Below are 14,663 nucleotides of genomic sequence, written 5' to 3' on the forward strand. Positions count from 1 at the left end.
GCTTTTTTGACATTCATTTTTATAGTTCTTTTATAGTCTTGTGTTTTTCTGTTTTCAACCAAAACACGTCTCATATTTTCTTCAAACAAATAATTATTCATTTTTTCACAGTGGTTCTTAAATTAAGAAATTGAAAATGACATTATTAATTTTTTTTCTTCACTTTTTAGAAATAAAGCTATAGTCTTATGAATATATTTTACACTGAAACACATTTATGATAATACATTTCTTCAAATAAATAGCTATTCATTTATTTCACCGTGGTTGTTAAATTAGGACAGTTTCCTATCCATTTGAATAAAAAAATGACATTAAAAATCTGTTAAGCATTTTTTTACTTTTTGGACATAAGACTATATATAGTCTTATAAATTTTCTGGTTTTCCACTGAAATACATTTATGATCATAAATTTCTTCAAATAAATATCTATTCATTTATTTCACCGTGGTTGTTAAATTAGGACAATTTCCTATCCATTTGAATAAAAAAATGACATAAAAAGTCTTTTAAAGCATTTTCTCACTTTTTGGACATAAGACTATAATCTTATCAATTTTGTGGTTTTCCACTGAAATACATTCATAGTCATACATTTCATCAAACACTTTGCTATTCACTTATTTCTCCATGTTTAAGTTAAGGTTTCTTGTCCATCTGAATAAGAAAACCTACAAACCTAAACTGAACCCTGAACCACACCCTAACCCTAACCCCCCAACAGAACAGGTTTAACAGAATTTGTACATAATGCACACAGATCATGAAGAGGCCACCAACCACTCCTCAATGAATTAAAACCAAAGGGGTACCCCAGATCCTCCCTTAGACAGATCCTAAGGACCTTCTAGGCTGCACGACAACAGGACACAAGAAACATAATCCCACTGATCACCACTTATCCAGCATTATGCCAATTAGCAAACAGAAACACCAAACAGAACCTAGCCAGGACCCTACAGAACACCAACCTACTCCACGACTACATGATTATCTCTGTTCACAAAAACATAAAAAAATATTTTAAAAAGCCTCAGGGACCATCTTGTAAGTAGCAAACTATGGCACACACACGAGGCCATGTATTTTACCTTTACAAACAGGCCACAACATTCAAGAATAACACTACGAACACAACTTACGTGATTAAACAAACATTTACAGTCACAGAAAACTTCATATATGTCATGAAGAGAAGACACTGCGACATAAAATATGTAGAGGAAACAGCAAATAAGATTTAGAATAGATTAGCACAACATGCTGTAATATAACATTATAAATAATAGGGACACACACCTAGTGACTCATTTCCTTCACAAAGGACTTGGAGCACTATAAATACGGGGCTTGCAAACGAACTGGACACCAGAAGACAGATGTAAGGCAGAAAAACACAGGATCATAAAATTAAACACAACATTCCCAGGAGGACTAAACGAACACACATAAAACTTCAACACACGAGGGACCAAATTCTCCTACTCAAAAGCTACTCAAAAACTCAAAAGTGCAAACTTTTTTCCCCAAGGGGGCCCTGATAAAGAAAGATGTTTTCCTAATCTAACTCTCACCTATCCCTAACCCTATCCTAATTATAGGCCTGTGAGTCATCTCGAATATAGTGTTTTTCTATTAAAATGGATGAAAAACAAATTAAATATCAAGTCAACAAAAGTAACATGGATGTCACAAAGTAATTTATTGTGAAATAATTCAAAAATACATAAAACAACAAAGTCTGGTCACCCTAACCCTAACCTTATCTCCTGATCATAACCCTAACTTTAAAAATACATTGGCATCCACCAAAAAGTGAAGAAAACTGAGTTCTTTTACACAAGTGATTATTTCACGACCGATGAGAAACATTCTAAAATAAATCAACATGGCAAGATATGTACAAGAAAATGTTTCCGTTGTCATTTTATCATTGGAAATAATTATAACCAGAACCATAAGCCTTTATCCTGACCAAAACTCTACCCCTAAAAATAAACGTTAATCTTAACCCAAACTCTAATACTGCCCCTAAAGATAAAACCTAACCCAAACTCTAACACTACCCCTAAAGATAAAAAACCAAACCCATACTCTAACACTACCCCTAAAGATAAAACCTACCCCTAACCATAAGTGCAGCCCTAAACTCTAAACTCTGATTGGTCCACGAGTTTTCCCATGGTGGAGAGTACAGAGCAGTTCACATGCCCAGGCGCTCACACTGACGGCTGATTAGTTTCAGAATTTTACACGCCTGCTCTTCATTTTTACACAAAACCCAGTCCTGTATTTTATCTATTTTTCTCTCTTTATTGAAGTCAGAAGCTACGGTAGTGCAGTGGAGTGAACGTGTCCTTTCAGTGGCCTCTTACAGGAATGATTCTGAGGTGTAACGGCTGTTTAGAACATTAATAATTAGTTGGAACTTAGACGAGCTCACACCAATACACACACCGGCCCCGTGGTCACTGATTTGTTGGGGTGTTGAAACAATGTAGGATACCTCTGGTTTGGCTATGGATAACTTTGAAATGTCAACACATGCCACATCAGCCTACAAATATTAGGATTGAAAATAGCTTGATAGCTTGTGGACGTGCTGACATAAAGTGAATTTTAAATTTTGTCCTGTTACACCTGTGAATATGACTGCAGTGAAATATTTTAAGAGTATTTTTTTGGTCCATATATATATGTTAACCCTTTAAGGGGTAAGATTATAAATATGTGATTAGAATTTTCTTAACATTCTAATGCTGATGTAACAATCACTGCCATTAACAGGACACAGTGGAGATCTAGAACACTGACTTTGAATTTTGAAGAGAACAAAAAAATAAATAAACCTTTCAAAAAAAAAAAAACCCTACTCTTCAAAGGATCAATGTGAACTGCACTCCCTCTTCCTTTCTTTTTTCTTTCCTCCCTCCTTCCATCCTTCCAGCAGAGTCCACTTCTTCTCACAGCTGGAGGCCAGACCTGTGGCCTGGGCTCCTGTGTTTTTCTGGGCCGGGGTGTCCTGCCCCAAACCCTGCAAACCCTGCTGCTGGCTCCCCACCGGAGGGTGAAAGCTGAAGGAGGGGTGGGGGGTGGCGGGGTGGGGGTTCCTCAGCCTTAAAGAGTGTCCTGTCCTGGACAGGGAGGCGTGAGCCAGCCCCTTCTGGGAACTACAGGCTGGAGAAATAAACAACCAGGGCCCAGAAGCTGGGAGTGTGGGGTGGGGGGGGGGGGGTGGTGGGGTGCAGATGACACAGTGGTGTGTAAGGGTTTTCCCTCTCCAGTTGGTCATGGGATGGTGGAGATCTGGGCAGGGTGAAGGTGGGGGTGAGGGTGTGGGGGGGGGTTTTAACCCAGAACACTAGAGCGATTCACCGGCCGCCCCAACCCTCCCCTCATATCCATCATCATCATTTAGAAAATACTTCAGGACTGTTTAAATACATTCAAAATGGAGAGAAACTATGAAAAGCTCAGCGATTCTTTCTTCAACTGGCTCTAAAAGCAGGTCTTCCCTCAAACCACCCCCCCCCCCCAACCCCCCAACAACCCCTCCTTGTTTAAAGTGCCCAGTTTCAGGAGTCTCATTGTCATCGTTATTTATGGGGGAAAGAATAGAGTGGGAGACGCTAACAAGCTAACACCTGGGAGAGGCTAGGTAGGGCTATGACTAATGACTATGACTGACATCACCACCAGCCAGCAGGTGTCCAATGCAATTCATGTAACTGTAGATGGGGAAAGCGATTAGCTAATTTGAAAAGCTCTTTCAACCTTAACCATTAACTGTATAGAGTGAAGTCTACGTTGTCTGTTTATGTTTTCAATGATAATTCTGGTCAGAAAACTGAAAACAAGATAATACAGTATTCACTCTGGAAAACACTGCCACACATGCAGGCCCTAGAAGAAAGTAACCAGGTTAATGAGAAAAATCACAAATAAGAACTGAAATTATGTCCATATTTAACCGTAATCAGTGCTACATTTTAGCATATTATGTTGAATACAGAGCAAAATATCTAACCATGTACATATAGAGCAGAGGTAAAAACACTCCAAATCCCACAAATATAATTGTATGTCTGAAATTTTCATCTCTGTCAAACACTGGGTCTGTAACCAATGAGAACATGTCTACATGGAGGTGCAGTCTGTGTTTTACGTACAGAACCCTGAGACTGCAGAGCTTTTCTTGTGGAACCCTGAGACTGCAGAACTTTTCTTTACAGAACCCTAAGACTGCAGAACTTTTCTTTACGAAACCCTAAGACTGCAGAACTTTTCTTTACGGAACCCTAAGACTGCAGAACTTTTCTTTACGGAACCCTAAGACTGCAGAACTTTTCTTTACGGAACCCTAAGACTGCAGAACTTTTCTTTATGAAACCCTAAGACTGCAGAACTTTTCTTTACGAAACCCTAAGACTGCAGAACTTTTCTTGTGGAACCCTGAGACTGCAGAGCTTTTCTCATGGAACCCTAAGACTCAGGAATGTAAAGACGCGGCTGTATGTTTTGAGCCTAGCGGAGTCAGCCGCTGATGAAACCCAGCGATTCCTGAGCATGATCTCAGGCACAGAGCACACCCCATATGTAAATATGAATGACTGGATGGCATTTGGCCACGTCGGATGCGATCTGTGGAAGATAATAAATCCATCTTCTGCCTAATAAACTCATAGATTTCCGAAGTCTCCACCCTTTTTTTTTTTTTTTTTTTTTTTGAGGTTTCCCCGTCTGCTGTCTGTTTGGATTAAGCGGTGATTCACGTTTCTTGGAATTATGGAAACAGAGAAAGAACTGGAAACATTGTCTGCTGACAAAAAAAGGTTTCAGCCAACATGTTTCAGTTCGGCAGGAAAAAAGCATAAGTCGTTATCATGAAAAATGGGTCCGTGAACACTCTAATGCAGCCAGGGTTTTGTCATGCTTAATTACACATTTATAAAATGCTATTACCTCATTTTTTTAAGAAAATGTCTCATTTACATCATTTTTTCAAATTTCACAAAATTAGCAATTTCACCGAATAAAATATGGTTCAATAACATAGATTACAATTACTCTGCATGTAAACTTCATTAAGGCTAATTTATTTGCACAGAATATTCCAGGCACCATGGCATATGTACATGAGGGGTGTGGAAGAGCTTAATCTAAACAATGCGTTTTGTGTTAGTGAAAAGCCAGAAATTAGAAGCTCACTAAAATCTGGATTCTACTTTCTACAGTAGTGTAGCATGATGGCCACGGAAACGGCTTTTAACAGCAAGATTTCAGGTTCAAGTCCCTGCTGGGGCACTGCTGCTGTACCCCCGAGCAAGGAACTTAACCTGAAGTGCCTCAGTAAATATCCAGCTGTATAAATGGACTGTATGTAAAGAATGTGAGCTGTGCGTGTCACTCTGTATGTGTGTGCGAAATGCCTAAAATGTAAATAGAACTTGGAAACGCCGCATTAGTGCATAACTAAAAGGAGTCATTTTTACAATAATAACATTAGATGGTCTTCCACATCCTAATGGAAATACAGCCATGGGAAAATACGGGTAGGAAGCGAAATGTAAAATAAAGACCATCGTGTCACAGAATCAGATACCGTGTCCTTCAGTCTGAATATCTCCCTCAGCACGTTAGGCGCAACAGAGAAAGCTGTCAGCATCTGTTGAGCGAGAAGGAGCGCTCGAGCCAGGACCGGTCTCGCAGCGCGAGCGCAGACGTTGCGCTGGACGAATGGCTTTAATTGGGCTTAGCCTCCTCTCGAGTTCGCGCACATTTTCTCCTTACCGGACGGGGAAAGTCGCCCGGGAGCGGCGGCCCTTCGTTTCCCCGCGGGGAGCTGACCGCAGGCTTCCACACCCGCCGCGCTCCGCGAACCAGTTCGCTCCCACCCTCCTCTCATCCTCATCCTCAGGGGGGTCATTTAACATCAAGAGCCGCCACATTACCCGCTTGTATCAAGCCGCCGAAGAACCGTGACAAAACGATGAGCTGGTCCGCTTGTCAGTGCTGAAATTCGTGCCCTCCGCCCCCCCCTTCTGGTTCAGCTCTTAATTAGCAATGCAAACACGCTGGACATTGGCAAACTTTATGGACAGAGAAATGATTCTTCAGATAAAATAGTTTGTAGGCCCCCTATTTACCATAACTGTAGTCATTTGTCTAACGAATGGCATCTATTACTGGAAATAAGATGAACGTTGTGCAAGAAGTCTTGTTTTTTGCAATTAAAAAATCTAGAGAATACAAGAAGCTTATTTTTAATGACTCAAGTACCACAGTGATTTATTTAAAGAAGCATATATTCATAGATTATGTACATTATATACATAATTTACATCCCACTCTTTAGCATCAGAGTCATCTGTTCTTGATACATATTTGAAAACATTTAGTGAACCAAGAAACAATTCTCACTACAGTCCGTATTCCAGCACAAGAGAATAGCTCTAACACAGGTAGCTGCGTTTCACTTCATTTGAGTGAGAGCCGATCCACGCGCGTCTCGCATAGCCGTTAATTACCGTGACCACGCCTCCTCTGACCACGCGCTGAGATTCAGCAGGTGCAGGCGCGTCATCGTCTAGGACCGGCCGGCCACGCGAATACGCAAGTAGCGAGGCTTCCTCTCCAGAGGAGGAGGGGGCGGGGGCTCATTAGCTGAGTCCCTATTACAGATGAGAGCACCCCCGCCTGCACGTCCTGTCTCTTTTTCGCTGACTTGTGGCGCAGGTGGGAAAACCCGCCACCATTTCAGAAACCCCACTGGAGGCCCGCACTCTAAAGACGAGTCCCTGCGCCCGCGCTTTAATTACAGAGCACGGGAAGACCACCGGGGTGGGAATGATGTCCAGACCAGGCTTTAAATTAAACACACTGGACAGAGGCCCACAGGGAGCTCTAAGTATCTTTCAGCTTTAAAAACAAAGGCCAGCATACTGCCCTCCTCTCGCTGTCACCGCAAAAAACTAAAACATTAAAATAATAAAAACTTTTTAATTTCTTTGTGCCAAAAACTGAATGAGCCAAGACATGACATATCAGTGATACACCGAGCAAAAAAACACAGCAACTTAAGGCTCGGATATTTAAAGACTCATCCCAGGGAAAAATAAAATAAATTAATTACTGCTGTAGACTCTGACTTTAGAAAGCCTTCACAGAAACTGGAATTTAAAGACGCAAACATTTCTGTCTTCACAATCAGTAAGAGATCTAAAATGGCCAAGTGTTTACAACCTTCCTGGTTTGTTAAAATAATCACAAAGAAGTCGTGCTGGGGAAGCGAGTCACAGTGAACCTACTGCTGCTTGCTAAACACATTTCGGAGCGGAATTACACTGTTTCACTGAGTACTTACATTTGATTTGCATTAACTAATCCCCAACCTACAGCCATTTTCTTAAATCTCATCAGGCTACAAAAGGACGGTGGTCTATAAAACCTCCCAATGAAGGGGACTTCAGCATTTAGGAATGTCTGAACATGAGTTTGTTTTGTAGCAGACCGGGTGTCCAAGCTAGTCGACCACACACTCTGTAACTCTGTACTTTGCAAACAGACAATGGAATATCTAAAACTGATGTAAAGTGGACCACTGCCTAGGGAGATTACAAAATCGTCAGCCAAGATACTCCAGGTCTAGTACCTCCTGTTCTAGCATCTCAAAATGGCCATAATTCCTAGCATAACATATCAAAGGGCACTTCACTGGATTAAAAAAAAACAACAAAAAAAAACAATTACAATATAGCTACAGTACATGTGTACATAATAAATGCACATACACAGAGATGGCAAGAGATATAAAAACATAATCACGGCAATATTATGATCCTGGTATATGGACCAGTTGCCCTGCGCGTGGCTCTAAGGCCCCAATCTAACAACTGTGCCCCCAGACCTCTGATGGGACGAGCCTTCTCTCCCGAGCGCAAGTCCATGGAAGTTTAAACACGTGGGAGATCACTTATGGACACGCTGTGCTCCCGTCCTTGTGTTCCAGGAAACGGGACCGAGATGTAAATGCAGGGACCCCGTCAAGAAGCCATATGAGTGTAAACTTTATAAAGCTAACAGTCAGGCGGGGAAGCCCTTGATCTCCCGGGCCGTCAAATACACAGCAGCTGTTAAAACGCGTGGCGTGTTTACGAGGCGTTGGGAGCCTGCGAATACATCCAGGTATAAACACCGGGATATTTTAAAACATTTTCAGCGCTTCCATTCTCGAGTTGACATTTCAGGTTTTAATTTCATCCCCCCCTTCCCCCCCATTGTGGAGAAATACATATTCTACAAAGGCTATTCATTTTTGTTGACCATTAAAATCAACTCAAGAATAATTTACTAAAAAGGAAAAAAAAAAAAAAGAAAGAGCAAAAAATGTCATTTTAAAAAATTGAAACGTATTGTCCGTTTGGGGGGGGAGTTGAGGTTCTGGGGCAAAGTCCAGCAGAGACGGGGGTATCAGCCCCGGGGGGGGGGGGGCACCTCCAGCAGCCCACCCAGGGGGACGGCAGCACCTGCCCAGGCCTCGGGGCCTGTACCTGGGCTCGGCCCGGAGCCCAGCTCCCCTCTCACAGCCGCGGAGCGTCATGCGGCTGGAAGCGGTTCAGCTTGTCCGGGTCGTTCGACGCCATCTGGGAAAAATCTCGGAAAATGTCCTGGTAGGTCTCGTCCCCTGCAACCAGGGAAAACAAAAAACAAAAAAAAAGAACAAACGGTCAGGTGAGGCAGCCGGGCTGGAGAGTGTCACATGGCACAAAAGCAGCACGTGATTGGACGGCCGTCTACATGCAACATGCACATGACCTGACCCCCGAATGGAATGGCTCCATTTTACTTTTCACCACATATGCAGGTGAACGCTCAATGGACACATGCAAGCTGCTTCAACTGTGATTGGCTGAAGATGAGACAGGAAGTGAGAGAGAGAGAGACAGGAAGTGATGCGTACCTGTGGGCGTGGCAGCAGCTCAGCAGAGAGAAGGAGGTTAAGCAGGTTAGAGGAAGGAACAGAGCTGGACCTCAGAGCCAGAACTTAAAGTGCCGCGTAAATCCCCCCCCCACCTCTGCCCCCCCACCAAGCATGTGCAAACAAACCCGAACCTGCTAACAAATCACTCTGAACAGGACTCATTTTAAACCATCCCTGGAGTGAAGTAAATCTGCGTCCTGTGCGTTTCACAGAGTAACCATAATCATAATTAGACACAAATGACAAGCCAAAGCAAGATTCATGAGTCGGCAATCGTGGTCTATTTAAAGTGCAGGATTTATGTACAAAAGGTTCAGTCGCATTGGCCAGTGAACAGAAGAAAGCAGATAAGAGCAAAGGCACTAACTCCAGGGAGAGGGTTCAGGAAAGCAACAAGAAGAACAAGCAGAATCAGAGATAGAAACAGAAAATTTAAGAGCTTTAAAAAAAAAAAAATTTTTTTTAAGTAAAAAAAATTAAATTAAATTAAAAACATGAAATAGTCCCACAGGCCACCATACTGCAGACTTTAAAAACAGCAGGAGTGATTACAGCCAAATCCTTTGGATCCACAGACAAACACTCTTTTTTTATCACCCAAATAAAACTTGATAACCCACATGTTCATCACATTATCTGAGGGACCATCTTAAGGCCTCCAGGGAGAAAATCTAAATCAAAGGAGTTTTTCCAGAGCAGAAATACATTGACCTCTGCTCTCGACAGGATTCTGTTCCAATAAACAGATTCAGCTGTCAGCACGTGGGTGGCCAAATCTTTTTTTTTGTTTTTTAACACCCGACACATCATTTCTGTAAAATAAATGGCTGGAAACAGACAGAAATGACAGAAACGGTTCCCATTTCCACCACAAACCACTTCTACAAGCCAGCGGCGTGCTGCAGGGTGATGGATTAGCATGTGTAATATTTCATGTATTTTCCAGTACAGTTCAGAACCAAAGCAGAATCAGAGCACTGAGCACTGTACAGCTACCTTGTCCAGGGCACAGCAATATGTTTTACCCACTCTTTCTTTCCCTTTGGGCTATTACGCACATTAGATATACACTCGTTACACAGAGGAGAGCGACCAGTGAAGAGCTGGGTTTATTACACTAAAACTGTGACTGACAGAGAGACAAAATGGCGTCCGCTCGCAAGTAAAGTGACCGTGTGCAGCCCCAGTGATGGAGGCCTGGTTCACGGGGCTTGGGGGGGTGGGGGGGGGGTTCCTCATGCCCTTCTCTCTGTCAAGCAGCCTTAAGGTAACTTGCTTGCTCCATCTCTTCAGTGACAGTGGAGGTATTTAGTATGTAAGTATACTCCCTCCTGTGGTGATAACGGGTACTGCATGTATTCCAGATGGAGATTCTCAAGCAGGGAATGTCAAACTGCAGGAAAATTTTTTTTTAGTTTTTCCTTTGAATCAGATTTTAGACTTAGATAAGGTGCTTACGCACCCAAATACACAAAAACCCCAGCAGAAAGTGCAGCCCCCCCCACCCCCACTCCCACCCCCATTCCCAGAGCTGAAGTTTATCAGCCCCGTTCCGAGGAGCCTTAATTCTCTCAGGGCTGCTGGGACAGGACTGATCGGGCTTCTCTGGACAGCCCTGAACGTCTGTGACCCCCCCCCCCCCCCCCCACAGGCACCAGTGATTGGCAGGCCAGACACTCCTACTGGCTACTCGAGGAAGCTGCTCTGGGTATGACTGTTTATACCACGGAAAGATAAATCAAGCAGACTTTCAAACATTTTAACTCTAATAACAAACTTAAGATAAAGCTAGCGTGAAACCTTCTAAGAGCCTCACAGAGACGCTCACAGGCACGTACGCACGCAGACTCCATCTTGAATACTATACTTTGAATGTTGGACGACTCGTGTGTTTAGACCAGAGTGATGAATAATACATTATCAAAGCCTCTGCATTTGCATTTACATTATCAAAGCCTCTGCATTTTCATTTACATTATCAAAGCCTCTGCATTTGCATTTACATTATCAAATGCCCTCTGTGTTGAACTCAGGCTCCTAAATTTGGGTTTAAATTCCTTCCCTCTACCAACAACATACAGAAATATATACACGCAAAAACCTACCGGCACAACTCTCATGCCTAAACGGTTTCAGCCATTAAGAAAAAATATGTCATTTAAAAATCTTTAAAAAATATTATTATTATTATTATTATAGATTTTAGTTACAGTTAAATTTGTCTCAAATTAAAATCTGAGCAAGGAGTTGTACAACAATAAACAATTTAAAATGAGTGAAATTGAACACTAAGCATTAGGCCAGAACTCAATATGCTGCAACCACACAAATATATGAAATAAGATGTGGATTTCTATGAAGACACAGGCAGTGAACAAAATGGAAGAATTCCAGTGGAACACTGAGTGACTTGGTTGGAACACTGAGAGACTGTAGTGGAACATTGAAGGGTTCTATTGGAACACTGAGAGACTGTAGTGGAACATTGAAGGGTTCTATTGGAACACTGAGAGACTGTAGTGGAACATTGAAGGGTTCTATTGGAACACTGAGGGACTCTCGTGGAACACAGAGGGACTCTACTGGAACACTGAAGGACTCTATTGCAACACTGACTTGGTTGTGTTATTAATTTTGCGTGCGCTAAAAGGTGCACATGCTAAAGTTAGTAAATCGGGCCCTCAGTGCACGCTGATCGTCTTTCTCAGGCTAGAGGGGATGTCTTCTGCAGACTTTCAGACCCCAGTAGACTGTCACGGCTCACACAGACTGCACTGAGCCCGACTGAGCCGCTTCACACTGCTGCGTTTCCTCTCCCCTGTGTTCACCACCAGTACGTGTACATTCCCACAATGCACTGCTCTGCTCCGCAGGAGAGGGTAACGCAGAGCACCCTGAGATCACAGCTCTGACGCTCATACTTTATACAGCTTTGGCTGGCACCCGCGACCCTGAACGACCTCTGGTACCTTTCTCTGCTTTAAAGTGCATCTTCCCTCACACACCCGGCTAACACTGGCTAAAAACAGACACACACATACGCACACACACACACACACACTATCAGATGAGACACACTACAGTCTTTAGCTAGGCTATGGGCTCCTGTGCGGTTGGGCAGTCAGGACTCCCCCAGCTGGAGGCTGATAAACTCCTCGATGCACTTCCTGTACTGCCTTTCGGTGGGGCTGTGGGCGGAGTAATGACCTGTCTGTCCGTAGGGTCCGTCCGACTCCCGCATCTCCTCGTTCATCTTGGCCAGCCGCAACCTGCCCGGGGAGAGAGAGAGAGAAGGAGAGAGAGAGAGAGAGAAAGAGAGAGAGAGAGGCTCAGCGCAACTCACCAACATGGCCACTAGATGGCACTCCGCACTTCATGGAGTGAGGGGAAGAGCTGAGAGCAGCTTTGATCAAACAAGCAGGAAAGTTACTCCTAAAACTCCTCAGCTGCTTTTACCCAGGAATCAGCGCAGCATAGTGCTTAGGAAACTGGGCTTGGAACACAGGCTTCCCAGAGCTGATTTCCTTCAACAAACCATAACAGTATACAACACCATCTATTTACATCACTAAACACTAAACACCATTAAAGCGTAACAGAAATTAAAACAGGACTTTGACTGAAAGGAAAACAGAAGCTGCAGTTTGAGACCCCCGCAGCCAATCAGAGAGTAACTCACAGGGTGACGATGTCAGCATTGGCTGCTTCCACGGCGATGGACAGAGGACTCCGCCCCTCCACGTCCACGGCGTTCTGACTGGCCCCTCTCTTCAGGAACAAGCACACCTGCCTGGGAGGGCGAGAGGGTGGAGTCAGTACCTCAGACACACCTGTGCACACCTGACTGCCCCGCCCCATCTCCTCTGCACTCAGTCAGTCATGACTGCTCTCCCCGTTTACAGCAAGCAGGCATCCAAATCTAATAAAACATTCCAGGACCAGACAGTACTACACTAGACAGGACATCTGTGTGTGTGTGTGTGTGTGTGTGTGTGTGCGTGTGCTTGTGCGTGCGTGTGTGTGCGTGTGTGACAGTGTGTGTGCGTGTGTGTGCGTGTGCTTGTGCGTGTGTGTGTGTGTGTGTGCGTGTGCTTGTGCGTGTGTGTGTGCATGTGCTTGTGTGTGTGTGTGTGTGTGTGCATGTGCTTGTGTGTGTGTGTGTGTGTGTGCTTGTGCGTGTGTGTGGTTTCTCCGGCTCACACTGAAGGTTACAGGAGGAGCATTGGTACGGAGGCAGTTGCCATAGTAACTCACCCAGTGTGGCCCAAGATGGTGGCGTGGTGCAGGGGGCCCCGGCCGTGTGCGTCCTGCTGGTTCACGTTGGCCCCGTTCTGGAGCAGGAACTCACAGGTCACCAGGCAACCCTGCGGGAGGTCAGAGGTCACAGACACTGTAAGAGCAGTGTTTTAGGCAGAGCTAGCTCACTGTAAGAGCAGTGTTTTAGGCTGGGCTAGCACACAGGGCTAGCGCACTATAAGAGCAGTGCTTTAGGCAGGGCTAGCTCACTGTAAGAGCAGTGTTTTAGGCAGGGCTAGCACACAGGGCTAGTTCACTGTTAGAGCAGTGTTTTAGGAAGGGTTAGCACACAGGGCTAGCGCACTGTAGGAGCAGTGTTTTAGGAAGTGCTAGCACACTGTAGGAGCAGTGTTTTAGGCAGGGCTAACGCACAGGGCTAGCTCTCCGTAACACTGGCGTTTTAGGCAGGGCAGGACACCCACCCCCTGCACGGCCATCATCAGTGGGGTCCTCCTGTCGTCCTGCTCGTTGACCCAGTTAACGTCGGCTCCGTGGGCCAGCGCCTCGGCCATGCTGGGGAAATCGCGGGCGGCGGCGGCCCAGTACAGCTGCAGCCCGGGGGAGCAGTCTTTAGCCTCCGGGATCAGCGCTGAGCCCCGCCGCGAACCCGCCAGCGGCAGCGTCGACTCTGAAACACACACACGCGCACACACGTGCACGCACGCGCACACACACACACACGCACAACTTTACTATCAGAGCAACATTAGCACCATCAGAGCAACATTACCATACACCAAAATTAATTGATTGATTAGCTGATTGACTGACGGACTGACTGAAAGACAGACAGACTGGTTGACTGGCTGACTGGTTGACAGACAGACAGACAGACATATCGGCTGACTGACTGACCGGTTGACTGACTGACTGACTGGTTGATTGACAGACAGACAGACAGACCTGTTGACTGACTGACAGACAGACAGACCTGTTGACTGACAGACCGGTTGACTGACTGACAGACAGACAGACAGACAGACATACCGGTTGACTGACTGACTGGTTGACTGACAGACAGACAGACAGACATACCGGTTGACTGACTGACCGGTTGACTGACTGACAGACAGACAGACATACCGGTTGACTAACTGACTGGTTGACTGACTGACTGACCGGTTGACTGACAGACTGACAGACATACCGGTTGACTGACTGACTGGTTGACTGACTGACTGACCGGTTGACTGACAGACCCAGCAGTGAGCAGGCTGTCCCACCTGTCTCCGGGTCGCCCAGGCTGCTGGTGGAGGGCGTGGTCGCCAGCATCTCCCGGCTCCCCTCAGCGCTGTTCTGGATGCCGCTGTCCGGACTCTTCACCTTTACTGCAACACAGGAACGCACCGGTCACCATCGGTCACAACAGTCCTAACGTCCGGTCA

General features: G+C 44.9%; 1 protein-coding gene across 9 annotated transcripts in view; it reads right to left on the reverse strand.

The window, feature by feature from the left end:
* Positions 1 to 6,259: 6,259 nt before the first annotated feature.
* LOC118224712 (arf-GAP with coiled-coil, ANK repeat and PH domain-containing protein 2-like) overlaps positions 6,260 to 14,663 on the reverse strand; it is a 52,312-nt gene continuing 43,908 nt past the window's right edge. For 7 of the 9 annotated variants that reach the window (XM_035412350.1, XM_035412352.1, XM_035412351.1 and 4 more), the window contains 6 exons: positions 14,502 to 14,606; positions 13,701 to 13,906; positions 13,237 to 13,346; positions 12,662 to 12,772; positions 12,190 to 12,251; positions 6,260 to 8,685 (listed from right to left, as the gene is read on the reverse strand). In XM_035412350.1, coding sequence (XP_035268241.1) covers positions 8,582 to 8,685; positions 12,190 to 12,251; positions 12,662 to 12,772; positions 13,237 to 13,346; positions 13,701 to 13,906; positions 14,502 to 14,606 — 698 coding nt within the window. In that variant the 3' untranslated portion in view covers positions 6,260 to 8,581. Of the gene's footprint in view, positions 8,686 to 8,961; positions 12,252 to 12,661; positions 12,773 to 13,236; positions 13,347 to 13,700; positions 13,907 to 14,501; positions 14,607 to 14,663 lie in introns of all 9 variants that reach the window. The other 2 variants (XR_004764684.1, XR_004764685.1) reach the window with 1 other exon arrangement.

This window comes from Anguilla anguilla, chromosome 4, assembly GCF_013347855.1.
Source record: "Anguilla anguilla isolate fAngAng1 chromosome 4, fAngAng1.pri, whole genome shotgun sequence".
NCBI lineage: Eukaryota > Metazoa > Chordata > Actinopteri > Anguilliformes > Anguillidae > Anguilla > Anguilla anguilla.